The sequence below is a fragment of the Populus trichocarpa genome, chromosome 1, assembly GCF_000002775.5.
Source record: "Populus trichocarpa isolate Nisqually-1 chromosome 1, P.trichocarpa_v4.1, whole genome shotgun sequence".
NCBI lineage: Eukaryota > Viridiplantae > Streptophyta > Magnoliopsida > Malpighiales > Salicaceae > Populus > Populus trichocarpa.
The window spans coordinates 44,026,913-44,042,703 of NC_037285.2; the positions used below are offsets into that span (position 1 = coordinate 44,026,913).

The window sequence follows — 15,791 nt, forward strand, 5'->3', positions numbered from 1 at the left end:
TTGAAGAGGTGATGTTAGCACAACACAATCTAATCACGGCCGCGGGATTAGATTGTGTTGTGCTAACAGTAAAAGATGTTGTTGTAGTCCGTTGTAGATTTGACTATCAAGCAGATTGTACTTGTGCTCCGAGGAGCAAAGGGTTACTACTTGTTTTGCTGGTTCGAAGCTTGGATTAAGCTGATTTTTTTTTAAATTTAGTGTATAATTAACCCGGTTAAATTTGAATGATCCAAGTGAAACTTAATTAGGTTTTAATTATTTTTTTCAAAACATCTATTTATTTTTTTTTTATTTTTTTATCCAAAATAATATTATTTTGGATAAACAAAAACAATTGACTTTAACCAACCTATTAACCCACATGGTTTAAGAACTCTCAAAAGCTTGAAAGACAGGGTTATAAGATTTGAGGCTCTTAACCTCATTACCCAAAACTGTGAGAGGGGAAGAAGTTCTAGATGAAACAGTAATGAGGCATAGAGTTCTCTTTGTGGAGGGGCAAGCAACTGCTTTTTGGGTTTTTATCAACAAAATCTCATGAATCGATAGTAATAATGGTAGCACAGAGAGATTCTGCTCCAATATAGATACATTAACTAGTTTTAACTTGTGTAGCACTCTGTTCTGAAATAGTGAACAGCAAAAACAGAGGTCAGTCTTGTGGCTAGATTGCACTTGTCTGATGACCATACTTTTTCTTCAATTGTCACAAATGAAAATCTACCGTGCCTCTAACATTGTCAAACTAACTTCATTTGAAGAGTAAACTTCCATCTGATTTGATGAACTGTCTTGTTCAAGTGGATTCGTTCCCATGAAAAAACCAGGTTGTTTAGGCTGAGGCAATGGATTTTCATTGTATAATATTTGAACCACTGTTGAGATGTTTGGCCTATCTTCTGGTCGTTGCTGAACACATAATAAAGCCACATGAATGCATCTTAACACTTCAGATGCATTGCTCGAGAAAGCTTAACATTCATCAATCAGTTCCGATGGTGTTCCTTTTATCCAAAGTATCCATGCCTAAAAAAACCAAGGCAATAAGGTCAACAGACTGGCCACTCTAATTTGCCTGTTAATTTGTTAACTACTGTAACATTTCTGATACTCCAAATAAATCAAAATGTGTTTTGTTGAGTATACTAAAGAAGCATGCTTGACGTGCTAATTAATATGCTATGGCATGCCATTTGAATTGTCTGAAAGGAAACTGCACAATTTTATATCACCACTCAGTTAATCAATATCATGAATTAACATTTTCATACAAATGCTCACATGCCCAAGGAGGTTAAGGTTTCGATCTGGGTGATGAAATCCCCTATTTTTCTGTCCACTCACTATCTCCAGGACGAGGACGCCGAAGCTAAAGACGTCCGTTTTCACCGAGAAGTAGCCGTTGGATGCATACTCAGGAGACATATAGCCAATGAAAACTGTTATTGACAAGATAGGTTCTCAAAACACAAATGAAGTCAATAAGGCGGGCAAGGGTAAGGATACTTACTATGTTCCAACTATCCTATGAGTATTCGCCTCTGTTTGATCTCCACGAAACATTCTTGCAAGGCCAAAGTCTGAAATTTTAGGAGTTAGCTCATTATCTAGTAAAATGTTGCTGGCTTTGATATCTCTATAGATTACTCTCAGTCTAGAGTCTTGATGGAGATAAAGCAGCCCTCGAGCAATTCCACCAATAATGTTCATGCGCTTACCCCAATCAAGTGCTTTTCTTCTTGTTTTGTCTGTCAATTTCTCATCCATGTTAGCCCATTATCTACTTGATCATTTGTAACAGTAACAAAAATAAATAAATGATTGCTGATTATTGAGGAGAGGTTCACACCAAAAATAAAAAGGTTCAAACTCTTGTTGGGCATGCATTCATAGATTAGCATTTTTTCATCTTTATGAATGCAACAACCAAGTAGCTTCACGAGATTGCGATGCTGAAGTTTAGCAATTAATATAACTTCGTTTTTGAACTCATTTAATCCTTGCCCAGAACTTTTTGAAAGCCTTTCACTGCTATTTCTTGACCTTCTTTCAATATGCTCTAGCAACCATAGAAACAGTTCAGTAAGTTTTACACGTAGAAGATGGTTTCAACAGGCAGGTAACTGTTTGTTACCTTAAATACAGGTCCGAAACCTCCTTCTCCCAACTTGTTCCTGCTTGAAAAGTTATCGGTGGCATGTGCTATGGTACTCAAATCAAATATTGGTAACTCCATGTCTTCTTTACTTACTTCTTCAGAATTGTTGTGCGTCCTATGATTCCTCCTCCGTATGCAAAATAACATTCCTAACATTAGCATCGCAATGCCCAGTACAGCGGTGCTGCGATTATTTGTCACAAACAGAATGGAAGCAGGCGCAAACTTAAAAGAGGAAAGCTGAAGTAAAGCTTGAAATTTAAATGCAAGACCTAACGACTGCGTTTTGTGCATTTTCATTTTTATAACAGTAGCCCAGCTGACAGGACCACGTGATTAATGCCACGCTGGCAATTGCATTTTTGTCTTTAAATTCCCTAATGGTTGGAACAGAATGGGTGTGGAAAAATATAACAGAATTCTTAGATTCTCTTCTCTGTCCTTTCTCTCAACACGTCCTGAACGTGTTAATCCTTCTTCTTCTTTCTCTAACGTCCTTCTCCCTAGTTCTTCCATCGTTCTAGTCAAAGTTTTCCCATTAACCTGCAGCAAATTGGTATCAGAGCCCACATCTTTGGACTCAGCAAAATGGCACCAGAAACCAGGTCCCAAGACGTAAGAAGAATGGATGATTCTTTGGAAGCTGCTAATCAAAGAGTCAATGGAATAGAAGTCAAGTTGCACGCTCAGTCAGATGACCTAGCACAGCTTAAAGCCATGATGAAAGAAATGGCGAATCAACAAATCTCTATTAAACAAACTCTGCAAATCTTAGCGGGTGAGGCAAGTTCCTCCCAGAATGTTCAAATGCCCCAACACCCTGCTCCTGCCAGCAACCAAGAGTGGATAGGAGAAGGACCACCTACCTACAGGTCACGCAGACTAGAAGAGATTTCCCTTCTTTTGAAGGGGAAGAAGTACATAAATGGTTGTACAAATGCAACCAGTATTTCGACCTGGAAGAAATCCCTGAAACGGACAAGCTGAAATTAGCTTCGTATTATCTGGATGGTTTGGCACTTTACTGGCATCAGAATTACACCAGAAACTTGGAAGGACATGAGGTTACATGGGCAGAGTATGTGGATGCCTTGTGCTGTCGGTTTGGAGGTCAAAAGGACCCCTTAGAGGAGCTCACCGAGCACAAACAGGAAGGGGACTTGGAAGGTTATATCAGGGACTTTGATATGTTATGGAATAGAGCACAAATTTCTGAGAAGCAAGCCTTGGTGTTCTTCCTAGGAGGCTTGGAGATAGAGATTAAGAACCTAGTAAAGATGTTTGAGCCAAAATCACTCAAACAAGCCTATAACCTAGCTAGGTTGCACAACAACACCCTCACATACCGGAAAATAACCTCTCATTACCCAAAACAACAGAGTCAGGCGAGTCCCCACTCACAGCCTGCAAAATTTATATATCATGCTAACACTTACAAAACAAACCCCAATCACCCCCTCAATCCTTTAAAACCTTCCCCACAAGCCTTGCTGCCTACACCTACCAACCTACCCCTCAACAATAATAATGTTTACCCCAACCACAAACCTACCAGACCCATCAGAACCAAGGAAATGGATGAAATAAGAGCCAAGGGCCTATGCTTTTGGTGTGATGATAAGTTCGTACCGGGGCATAGATGCAGAAATCGAAGGCTATACTCACTATGTATAATAGAAGATGATGGAGACATTTCAGAAGAAGAGGAATCAGTGGAGACAATGAATGCAGAAGCTCTCACCCCTCATTTATCACTCCAAGCAATCTATGGCACAACAGGGTGTCAAACCATCAAGGTATTGGGAAAGGTAGACAAATGTCCCATATTAATTTTGATTGATTCGGGTAGTACTCACAACTTCCTCCACGCTAATCTGGTGGACAAACTGGGATGCCCCACGACAACCATAAAACCTATGGTGGTTGAGGCAGCTAATGGTGGCACCATGTCCTGCACTTCAGTTTGTAAGAACCTGCAATGGAAGATGCAAGGAGTTCAGTTCCAGGCCGACATATTTGTTATGAAGTTGCAGAACTATGATATGGTTCTGGGAATCCAATGGTTGAAGTTGTTGGGAAATGTATTGTCCAACTCTGAAGATAGATAGGTATCCTTTTGGTGGCAGAACAAGGAAGTAACTCTAAGAGGAGAAAATCCTAGGTTAGCTCAATCTATGCTAGGAGGAACTAAATGGACTACTAAGCACTGAAACCTTACTATCAGAAGTCAGGCTTTGCAGCTTAAGAATGGTGGGAAAGGCTGACCTGGTAAGCTCTGCTCAGGGAGTACCCCATGCTTGGGAAGACAATGAAGACTCACCTTTACAGACTCTACTAGCAGCCTATCAGCATATTTTTTGTGATCCAAGAGGGTTACCCCCAGCTAGGAGGCATGATCACAAAATACCACTAAAGGATGAGAGCCAGGCTGTCAATTTGAGATCCTACAGATACTCAGGATTACAAAAGGATACTCTAGAGACTCTAGTGGCTGAAATGCTGGAGGCAGGCATAGTGCAGCCCAGCAACAACCCCTTTGCCTCTCCAGTAGTGCTTGTGAAGAAGAAAGATCAAACATGGCGGTTTTGTGTCGATTTTCGAGCTCTCAACAAAATCACTATCAAAGATAAGTACCCCATTCCTATAATAGATGAACTGTTAGAAGAACTAGAAGGGGCAGCTATTTTTTCAAAAATTGATCTAAGGGCAGGTTACCATCAGATTCGAATGGTTTCAGAAGATGTTTTTAAAAAAGCCTTTAGAACACACAATGGCCACTATGAATTCCTAGTCATGCCCTTTGGCCTATCTAATGCACCGACCACCTTTCAAAGTCTAATGAATGATATTTTTCGAGATCATTTGAGGAAATTTATTTTGGTTTTCTTTGATGATATACTAGTTTACAGTAAGACCATGGCCGACCACATACAACACCTTAGGTTGGTATTTGAACTGTTATGTACCCATCAATTAGTAGCAAAGGAAAGTAAGGGTGTGTTTGGGACAAAACAGATGGAATACCTGGGACATGTGATCACCAAGGAGGGAGTAGCGACAGACCCACAGAAAGTTACTACTATCTTGCAATGGCCAGTACCTACAACCATCAAACAGCTTAGAAGTTTCCTGGGCTTAACAGGGTATTATAGAAAGTTTGTACAAGGTTATAGAACTATTTGCAGACCTCTTACTCAGTTATTGCAGAAGGACTCCTTCATATGGACAGACTCGGCTACCTTGGCTTTCAAGCAGCTCAAAGACGCGATGTCCCAACCCCCTGTACTAGGCCTGCCTAATTTTGACAAAACATTTGTAGTAGAGACTGATGCTTCAGGAGTGGGTATAAGGGCGGTTCTGATGCACGAAGGACACCCCATTGCATTTGTGAGCAAAGCTTTAGGTCCTCGATAGCTAGCCCTATCAACTTATGAGAGGGAGTTGCTGGCCATTGTCTTTGCTGTTACCAAATGGAAGCACTATCTATGGGGCAGACGATTTCTCATCAGGACAGACCACTCCAGCCTAAAATTTCTGCTAGACCAGAAGACTACACATGTTGCCCAACAGGTATGGCTAACTAAGCTTTTGGGTTTTGATTATGAGATTGAATATCGAAGGGGCAAAGACAACCTAGCTGTAGACGCCCTCTCCAGAGTTTCTCACAATGAGTTGGGTGCCTTAACCCTTTCTTCCATTTCCACCACTATCATGGAAGACATTAAGAAGACTTGGGACACTGATCAAAACCTGCGGCAGCTTATAGCAGACCTCACCAAGGATGCTAGCTCACACCTCAACTATTCATGGGTCAATGACACTCTTATTCGAAAAGGAAAGGTGGTAGTGGGACAAGCACCGAACTTGCAGAACCAACTTATCAGACTCTATCATGACTCTGCAGTGGGGGGGCATTCAGGAGCTATGGTAACTTCAAAAAAATTGGGGTAGGTGTTCTATTGGAAGAAACTCCAAAGGCTGGTGAGGCAATACGTCAAGGAATGCCCAATTTGTCAACAGAACAAGGTTGAAAATGTCAAGCCTCCAGGTCTGCTACAACCGTTACCAGTGCCCCATGCTCCTTTTATAGATATTAGCATGGATTTTATTGATGGGCTACCTAAATCAGAAGGAAAGGAAGTAATATTTGTGGTGGTTGATAGGTTTAGCAAGTATGCCCACCTTATGGCCCTAACCCACCCCTACTCTGCCATTACAGTAGCCAAAGTCTTTATGGAGAATGTGTATAAGTTGCATGGGATGCCAGCAATAATTGTGAGTGACAAGGACAACATCTTCCTCAGCCAGTTTTGGAAAGAGCTATTTAAACAGCAGGGGGTCAACTTACAATACTCTACAGCCTATCATCCACAGTCTGATGGACAGACAGAGGTGGTCAATAAATGTATCGAGGGCTACATAAGATGCATGACAGGAACCATCCCTGCACAATGGGGACGATGGCTGAGCTCCTGCGAATGGTGGTACAATACGAACTACCACACCTCTACTAAGAAGACACCATACGAGATCGTATATGGAATGACACCTCCAATTCACCTTCCCTATACACCTAAGGACTCACCAGTGGAGGCTGTGGATCAGTACTTAACTCAAAGGGAAGACATGTTCAAGCTCATCAGGAGCAACCTCCTGCAGTCCCAAAACAGAATGACACAACAAGCAAATAAGAAAAGGAGCGAAAGAATGTTCTCTGAAGGTGACTTGGTTTATCTAAAACTACAACCATATCGACAACAATCGGTCCACAAACGCAGCTCTTACAAATTATCAGCAAAGTATTACGGTCCCTACACTATCATCAAAAAAATTGGAACAGTAGCCTACAAACTACAATTACCTACTACTGCTGTGGTACATTCGGTCTTTCACGTGTCCCAGCTGAAGAAACATGTAGGCAATCATGTTGTGCAGTCTGATCTCCCTGTTCTTTCGGAGAAACCACTGCTGCATCCACAGAAAATTATTGAGAGGAGAATGGTTAAAAGAGGGAATACTGCAACTACCCAGTACTTGGTTCTATGGAAGAACTTACCTTTGACAGAAGCGACTTGGGAAGATGCGGAGGAATTTAACTGGCGATTCCCTCAATCTCACCTTGAGGACAAGGATGATCTCATGGAAGAGGCATTGTCACAAACAGAATGGAAGCAGGCGCAAACTTAAAAGAGGAAAGCTGAAGTAAAGCTTGAAATTTAAATGCAAGACCTAACGACTGCGTTTTGTGCATTTTCATTTTTATAACAGTAGCCCAGCTGGCAGGACCACGTGATTAATGCCACGCTGGCAATTGCATTTTTGTCTTTAAATTCCCTAATGGTTGGAACAGAATGGGTGTGGAAAAATATAACAGAATTCTTAGATTCTCTCTGTCCTTTCTCTCAACACGTCCTGAATGTGTTAATCCTTCTTCTTCTTTCTCTAACGTCCTTCTCCCTAGTTCTTCCATCGTTCTAGTCAAAGTTTTCCCATTAACCTGCAGCATTATTGCTTCCTTCTTTTTCTTACCGAAGTTCCCTTTTTTCACATTTGCAACTGAATACATAGACGAATAGTTGGAAGTCAGTGGACATATTCCTAGTCCAGGACTTCTAAAATAATAATGCAGAGATTTATATAACAAAGTTTTGATGAGATAAAATGGAGTTGAAGAAGTGGACAAAGCAGCAGGCAAGCTTTTCTAGTTTCTATGCTATCGCCATTCCTCTCTTTGAAGCCAAGACAGAGAAATGGTTCTTCAATTTTTGTCCATGCTGGTGATCTACCCTTAGAATTAGATTAATTATTTGAACGCATAATGGGAAGACATACCTAATTCTGAAGAATCCATCCTGACATAGAGGTCTTGTCCATCCCCAGTTGACTTTCTCGTATCAATCAGGTCTCCAAACCAAATCAGGCAGCCGCTTCCACCTCCCCTGATATCTAAATTTGCATAAGCAGTGCAAGAGCAGTTCTTCAGACACAATCCCTCACATTCCCTGAGGCCAATGCTCTTGTCAAACCAGGAAGAAGATGTGTCTGGCAGCTTATTGGCAGTATACTTGAGAAAGCCATCTTTACCACTACAATTCAGTGGAGTCCTCCGGTTACAGCCACCTGACCAATCTGAAAAATTCCAATCTACCGGAGACTTGGGCGTGAATCCATCCAAGCATACACATATAGGATTTCTAGTCATCTCACAGCGAGTGTTGGGACCACAGAATGCATAATTCTCACACTGATCGAACTGACCATTTTCAATAATCACCCAATCCTGAGTTCGTTCATTCCATTTGAAGCTCTGAGGAAGACCCGATGGACTTAGTGTAAGCCTTGAAAAAACTGTACTTTGAATTCCATATTCAAAAAAACCTCTTTGCTATTGAACACAAATTCACTTGTCAAAACTGGACTAGCTTTCGGCCTCGGAGTTGATGTAAATTTTATGCCATCCCATGACCCCCCTCTTTGCCACGTTGTATTCCCTCTCTTCAAGAGTAGCTGCGGATAGCCATGAGGATCAATACGGAAAGAAAATTCACCTCGAGCAGGATCTTCTGCGCTCTTCCAAGATGACAAAAACCTGTCCATCCGGGTCACAAAGTTGATCTATAATAAGGTAGTTTTATTGACAGTGTTGCAGAGTTTTGACATGATGAATGAGATCATTCCTGAATTTTTCACCTTCCATAGGTGGAATGGGACAATGGGATGGCTCTGGTCAACACACAAGGTGGATTTATTCTTCTTTCGATAAAACTCTACTCCCATCAATTATTGATGTGACACTGTGACTTGTAACAAAAGCCTTTTGAGCCAATGACCCTATTTTTTGGATGGTGTAAATGGACACACAAGCCCCTTTTGGTTTATGTTGGCTGTGGAGGAGCACAAAACACAAGCATCAAAAACATTATTTTTATATTTTTATTTGGGATAAAGATGTGGCAAGGTGTTGTTGTTGTTGTTCTTTCAATATACAATTCATTTAATGCTCATTAAAAACAAATTTTTATTCTTTTTTTATGAATCTTAAAGAAAAAAAAATTATACTTCATCACTTCTCTATCCTAAATAGACTATCTAAGATCACGAAACACAAGTACAACAACTATCCCAAATACACTCTAATAATATTAAAAAATATTAACAAGTTTTCCTCACACATAAATATTGAAAAATTATTAGGTAGATTTAGGTGGATCAAGTCATTTGAAATGATTATATTATTAAGAAAAACCATCATATTTCTAATAATTTCTGATAATCATCAAAGCCAAATGCATCATTTTTTCTTAAAATTTATTTTTAATATTATCAAAACAAAAAAAAAATAAATTAATTTAAAGTAAAAAAAATTAATTTTTTAAAAAGTAAGGTGTAGTCTTGTAAATAAACACACCCCTTAATGAGAATTACTTATATAATAAAAAATTTAATTTTATATCACAACTGGATAACTCACATGAGAAATTTCTACTAAGAGAAGATAAAGATGACAATAGACGAGGAAGGAAAAATTTAGTTCTAATAAATGAAACTAAATTTAATGTAATTGGTCTGATTTATTGCTTGCAACAATAATTTTGGATGTAACAGATTTATTTATTTATTTTAATCAGTTGCAACATTCTCACGTCTGTTTAAACAAAAAAGAGAAGCAATTTACTTACGCAAGCAAATACTACTTGTCCACTTCTATGTGTACTTTGACCCTTGTAGAGATTGGCAGCCATATCTGGATTTCATCTGTTTCAGAAAGCAAAATAGTTGCTAATGGACACTCTTTCTTCAATGCTTATTACTGCGAATATCCTCCTCCTATTCTCTAGATTCTGTAATACAGCTGATACCCTTGCCTTTTCTCAATCTATTAGTGATGGAGGGACAGGAACCTTAGTCTCGAAGGATGGAAGTTTTGAGCTTGGTTTCTTCAGTCCTGGAAGTTCCAGGAACCGTTATATGGGAATATGGTACAAGAACATCCCAGTTCGAACTGTTGTTTGGGTTGCAAACAGAAACAACCCAATCAATGATTCCTCTGGTTTCTTGTTGATAGACAACACAGGAAATTTTGTACTTGTCAGCAACAACAATAGTACTGTTGTTTGGTCATCAAGCTTAACGAAAGCAGGCCGGAGAGCAATGGGAGAACTCCTGGATTCTGGGAATCTGGTCTTAAGAGATGAGAAAGATACCAATTCTGGAAGCTACTTGTGGCAGAGTTTTGACTACCCATCTGATACTATGATTCCAGGAATGAAGCTTGGATGGGGCTTAAGGACTGGACTTGATCGACGGCTATCAGCATGGAAGGGCCCTGATGATCCATCTCCAGGAGATTTTACTTGGGGAACACAACTACAGGGTAATCCCGAGTTAGTTATGTGGAAGGGGTCCAAGAAGTACTGTAGAAGTGGTCCATGGAATGGTATCGGGTTCAGTGGTGCGCCGGAGTTGAGGAAAAATCCAGTGTTTAATTTTGATTTTGTCGACGACGGGGAGGAAGTATATTACACATACAACCTCAAAAATAAATATGTATTTACGAGGGTAGTTATGAACCAAACTACCTATATTCGGCAGCGTTACACCTGGAATGAAATCAATCAGACATGGGTACTCTATGCAACTGTGCCTAAAGATTACTGTGACACCTACAATCTTTGTGGTGCCTACGGAAATTGCATCACCAGCCAGTCGCCAGTTTGTGAATGTTTAGAAAAATTCACGCCTAAATCACCTGAGAGTTGGAATTCAATGGACTGGTCTCAAGGTTGTGTACGAAATAAGCCACTGGATTGCCAGAAGGAAGATGGATTCGTTATATATGTTGGTTTGAAATTGCCAGATGCTACAAATTCTTGGGTTAACAAAACTATGAATCTCAAGGAATGCAGGTCAGAATGCTTACAAAATTGTTCTTGTATGGCATATACAGCTGCAGATATTAAGGAAGGTAGTGGCTGTGCTATTTGGTTTGGCGATCTGATAGATATTAGACAGTTTTCAGCTGCAGGGCAGGAAATATACATTCGCTTGAATGCTTCAGAATCGAGTGAGTGCTTAACCTTAGTCTTAGTTATATTTAATCATCATTTTGCAGCTTCTCTAGTTTCTTAGCTGTATTGTAACTATATTTCTTTCTTTCTTATCGAACATGTAGGGGCTAAAGCTGCATCTAAGATAAAGATGGCAGTGGGAATTGCACTATCTATTTTCGTGGCCTGCGGGATACTTTTGGTCGCCTATTACATCTTCAAAAGAAAGGCAAAACTCATAGGTAAAGTTACTTTGACTGCTTTCAGTAAATGAGCATCTTGTTTTTTTGCGAGTTTAATAGAAAGGAACAGCTTTTTAACTGGCTTTGAGCTTATCGTTGGTTAGACTTTGGAGAAGCCGAGAAGGTTCAATGGATTTACAATTAGAACAACTGAAATAACTACATGATTTAGCCTTGATTAGATAGTAGCATTCAGGAAAATTACAGAGTGAAGTTCAGTTTTGCCTCAGTTTTGTAATCATTGTCTCAACTGCTATCTTTGATCTGAACATTCAAAATCTTAGCTCATTATTCATTTCTCCTCGTTTATCATGTATGTGATTCCTGAGAAAACAGGAGGCAACAGAGAAGAAAATGATCAGATAGATAGTGGACCAAAGGAAGACTTGGAGCTACCCCTATTCCAGTTCACTACAATAGCCAAAGCCACCAACGGCTTTTCATTCAACAACAAGCTAGGAGAAGGTGGTTTTGGACCTGTGTACAAGGTAAATTTTTCAATTTCGAGTGAAATAGCGAAAAGAAAAACGAAGTACCTCATTTTATGTAGAAGACTGGTCCAACTACTCGAATTGAAGCAAAATGAATATATTAACTTCTAGTGACCAGTTTTATTTAGATAAGCTTAAGTAATCTGGGATATCATTTTCTAGGGTACTCTAGAAGATGGTCAAGAAATAGCAGCAAAGACGCATTCAAGGAGTTCTGGACAAGGAATAAATGAGTTCAAAAATGAAGTTATACTGATCACAAAGCTTCAGCACCGAAATCTTGTAAAACTTCTTGGCTGTTGCATTCAAGGAGAAGAGAAAATTCTGGTTTATGAATACATGCCCAACAAAAGCCTCGATTCCTTCATTTTCGGTACTTTTCTAAACCAGACAAGCTTTGATGTCCTATCGTTACGTACGTCTTTGATTTTAATACAATCAAGCTTGTTTCTAAGCGTTTAAGTGGCATGTCGCACTAATTAACAAACACTTAACAGATCAAACAAGAGGCGAACTGTTAGACTGGTCCAAGCGTTTCAGCATTATATGTGGTATTGCTAGAGGGCTTCTATATCTTCATCAGGATTCCAGATTGAGGATTGTACACAGGGATCTTAAAGCAAGTAACGTTTTACTTGATAAGGATATGAACCCAAAAATCTCTGATTTTGGTTTGGCCAGAATGTTTGGTGGAGACCAGACGGAAGGAAACACAACCAGAGTTGTTGGAACTTAGTAAGCACTTCCCAATTACATGCCATACTTTATTATTTTTATTTTATATTTTGTTAACAAAGCACATAATTTGTTTGCTGTGGAGTCAAACATAAGAAATCTGTTTATGAGCCAGATGCAATACTAGTATACTTACATTTATGTGTTTGTGTTTAAATGACATTCGGCAGTGGTTATATGGCTCCTGAATATGCTACTGATGGGCTCTTCTCAGTGAAGTCTGATGTTTTTAGCTTTGGAATCTTAATGCTTGAGATAATAAGCGGAAAGAAGAGTAGAGGATTTTATCATCCGGACCATAGCCTAAGCCTTATTGGACATGTAAGTGTCAAGGTTTCAATTTCTTACTTGCATGTACTGAACAAGTGTATGACGGAAAGTTCCTTTTCATTTCTAGGCATGGAGACTGTGGAAAGATGGAAAACCTTTGGACTTAATTGAGGCGTTTCCAGGAGAGTCATGCAATTTATCAGAAGTGATCATGAGATGCATAAACATTAGTCTCTTGTGTGTGCAGCAGCATCCTGATGATAGGCCAAGCATGGCCACTGTGGTTTGGATGCTAGGAGGTGAGAATACACTGCCTCAGCCAAAGGAACCAGGCTTTTTTAAGGGTAGCGGTCCGTTCGGACCATCTTCTTCATCAAGCAATATTGAATTATCTTCGAACAATGAAATTACCACCTCACTCTTTTATCCTCGGTAGTTTATTGTGCTGGATGAAATGTTCACAATTTTTTGACACGTTCCTACACTCGCAGTAGTCATTAAACCTATTTGAAGTTTGAACTATTAAGTGTGTTGTGTTTGAACTAGTTACATTGCCCGCACGGTTTTCTTTCAATTGTTAGGACATGGACCTAAGATGTGCCAAACGCATATGAAAGGAGAGATAAAAAAGCATACAAGTGCGCAGCAGTTGTTTGGAATCAACGAACAGACACCATGTATCGCCAGCATGAGTCAATTGAAACAATAGAGGAGATGCTAATGTTTTTTTATAAAATAATACGAAAAGGATCTCAAAAACTTTAAATAGCATACAATTTCTAATGTATCATTGGCATCATTCCCTCACAAAGTGCTTGGGTTAAATTATTTAAATATGGTTCTAAAAAGCTAAGATGGGGCTTGTATGTACACAAAACAGAGGCATCCACTCATGCATGAACTCACATGGCCAACTTGGTTAGAAAAGCTGCCACAATTCATTAACATAATAACATAACATATCTCTAACTTTTCAGTCTTTTTTTCAATATTTCTAAGGTAAAAACCAACGATACATAACCAGCAAATATAAGTTTGATTCTATACATAAACAGAAAAGATCATGGTAGATTAGACGATCGCTTGAGTAACCAGCAAATAAAAAAAAACACAGAAGTGAATGAACAAATTTAATTAGCAGCGTACAGCAAACAAACAAATGCAAATGCTGGGAAGGGAGGAAATGGGAGGACAATCTTATTCAGGGTTAGCAGAAACTATTTGAGTAAGACAGATGGCTGTTGTGTAAGCATCAGACGAACTCAAATCAGCTGAAAATATTCTTTGAAACCATTGCAAATGAAACTTCTTAATCAGAAGGCATGTAAAAAAAGGATGAAAAAACACTTGAACTAGGCAGATAACACATGAAGAAGATGCCGACGGTTATTCTTCGAAAAAGAATGACCTGCGTGTGCGCCGAAGGCGAGAGACGCTAACATTTAGCTGGTATGGCTGGGGGGTGGGACGGGCCTGCAAAGAAATTTTTTTTTGCAGCCTCTCTTTTAATAATATTTATATTTTTAGTCTAAATAATAAAACAACTAACATTTTATTCCTTTTAATTTTATTTTTTTGATTCCGCCCCTGCATCGCAAGATGGATCTTCTTCGGTTAATGTGGTTGTTTTACTGGAGCTAAAATTGCTGGGTGAAATTGTAAAAAAAAGCAGTTTTTTTTTCCTTACAAGTGCCAAAAAAAATTTGAATCATTGCGAAGCACTAATGTCTTGGGAATTAATGTGAAAGGAAAAAAAAAGCATCATGTATGTGATGGAGTTCATTATACATTGATTTTTGATGTAATTTTGGAGTTTTTTAAGGGTATTATTGTAATTATCATATATTAAATTAAATATTATTTAAAAAAACCTGCAGGGACGTTTAGCAGCTCCCATGCTGTTCAAGCGGCTCATGTGGAGCTATCTGACCATCAAAAGTCGTTGTCAGAGAAAGTGTTTGAAAGATCTCAACACCCTATACATGGTTCTCTCCTCTTCAAGTTTTACGCTGACCCTGTAAAATTTCAAAACAACCTCTTTAATTTTTTCTCCGTTGACATTTGGTCTTTATGTTTTTGTTTTTATTTTATTTTAGAATAAACTATAAAATTATAAATCCTTTCAATTTCACCTCCCTACTACTCTTTTTTTTTATATATAAATAGTCTATCAAATTACAAATATTTTTTAATTTCATCCCCTTGACATTTTTAAATATATAAATAGTCTATCAAAGTACAAATATTTTTCAATTTCATCCCCTTGACTTTTTTAAATATATAAATAGTCTATCATATTACAAATATTTTTCAATTTCACCCATATGATTTTTAAAAATTTTTAAATTTGATTCTCATTCTTTCAATTACTACTTATTTTGTTTAGGATCATTTTTTTTTTCAAATTTCATCATTCTTGGGTTTTTTTTAATAAAATTTTATCCTTGTTCTTTTTTATTGCTATTTTTTTTCTCATTCAAAATAAAATTGATTGAGAATTAGGATTCTTGATCGAATTCGGATCCAAGATTTAACGAGTTGCAAGTTTTAGATATTAGATCATGTTTATGATGTTTGCTCGAGCTTGCTTTGTTTTTTGTATTTTATTTTTTTAAGGTGATGTTTTCTTTTTTTTATATCTATTTTTTGGATTTTGTTTTGTATGTTTTACTGTTTGCTTTCTATTAGGGTAATACCTTATAATTTTTTTTTATTGTAAATACTTTGTTATCTAGCATAATCATCAAAACGAACCTGAATACTCTCCTTCGTTACCAATTCAGGTGCATTTTAGCTCTTTCCCAATCTCTCTTTCTCTCTCAACTAAGATCTGGAACTATTTAAA

General features: G+C 38.4%; 2 protein-coding genes across 2 annotated transcripts; one reads left to right on the forward strand and one right to left on the reverse strand.

Moving 5' to 3' along the window:
• Positions 1-418: 418 nt before the first annotated feature.
• Positions 419-8,893, reverse strand: LOC18095851 (G-type lectin S-receptor-like serine/threonine-protein kinase At4g27290). The gene is given in 11 exon segments (XM_052450907.1): positions 419-1,029; positions 1,285-1,751; positions 1,853-2,029; positions 2,032-2,062; positions 2,138-2,253; positions 2,846-2,869; positions 3,660-3,709; positions 5,933-5,949; positions 7,906-7,943; positions 7,994-8,536; positions 8,539-8,893. Coding segments are annotated over 10 exon segments (1,455 nt in total). The 5' UTR covers positions 8,759-8,893; the 3' UTR covers positions 419-1,029; positions 1,285-1,512.
• Positions 8,894-9,821: 928 nt separating this feature from the next.
• Positions 9,822-13,468, forward strand: LOC18095705 (G-type lectin S-receptor-like serine/threonine-protein kinase At4g27290). Its single transcript, XM_024591420.2, has 7 exons — positions 9,822-11,225; positions 11,334-11,450; positions 11,787-11,938; positions 12,104-12,314; positions 12,439-12,676; positions 12,847-12,997; positions 13,074-13,468. Exons 1-7 carry the CDS (start codon positions 9,944-9,946, stop codon positions 13,380-13,382), a joined length of 2,460 nt encoding a protein of 819 aa, XP_024447188.1. The 5' UTR covers positions 9,822-9,943; the 3' UTR covers positions 13,383-13,468.
• The last annotated feature ends 2,323 nt before the right edge of the window (positions 13,469-15,791 follow it).

What these genes read in the sequence shown, in the direction of transcription:
- LOC18095705 (XM_024591420.2), top strand. Translation starts at nt 9,944, where the DNA reads ATGGACACTCTTTCTTCAATGCTTATTACTGCGAATATCCTCCTCCTA. An exon ending in GTTTTGGACCTGTGTACAAG is followed by an intron (nt 11,939 to 12,103) that starts GTAAATTTTTCA and finishes ATCATTTTCTAG; the next exon opens with GGTACTCTAGAAGATGGTCA. An exon ending in CCTCGATTCCTTCATTTTCG is followed by an intron (nt 12,315 to 12,438) that starts GTACTTTTCTAA and finishes AACACTTAACAG; the next exon opens with ATCAAACAAGAGGCGAACTG.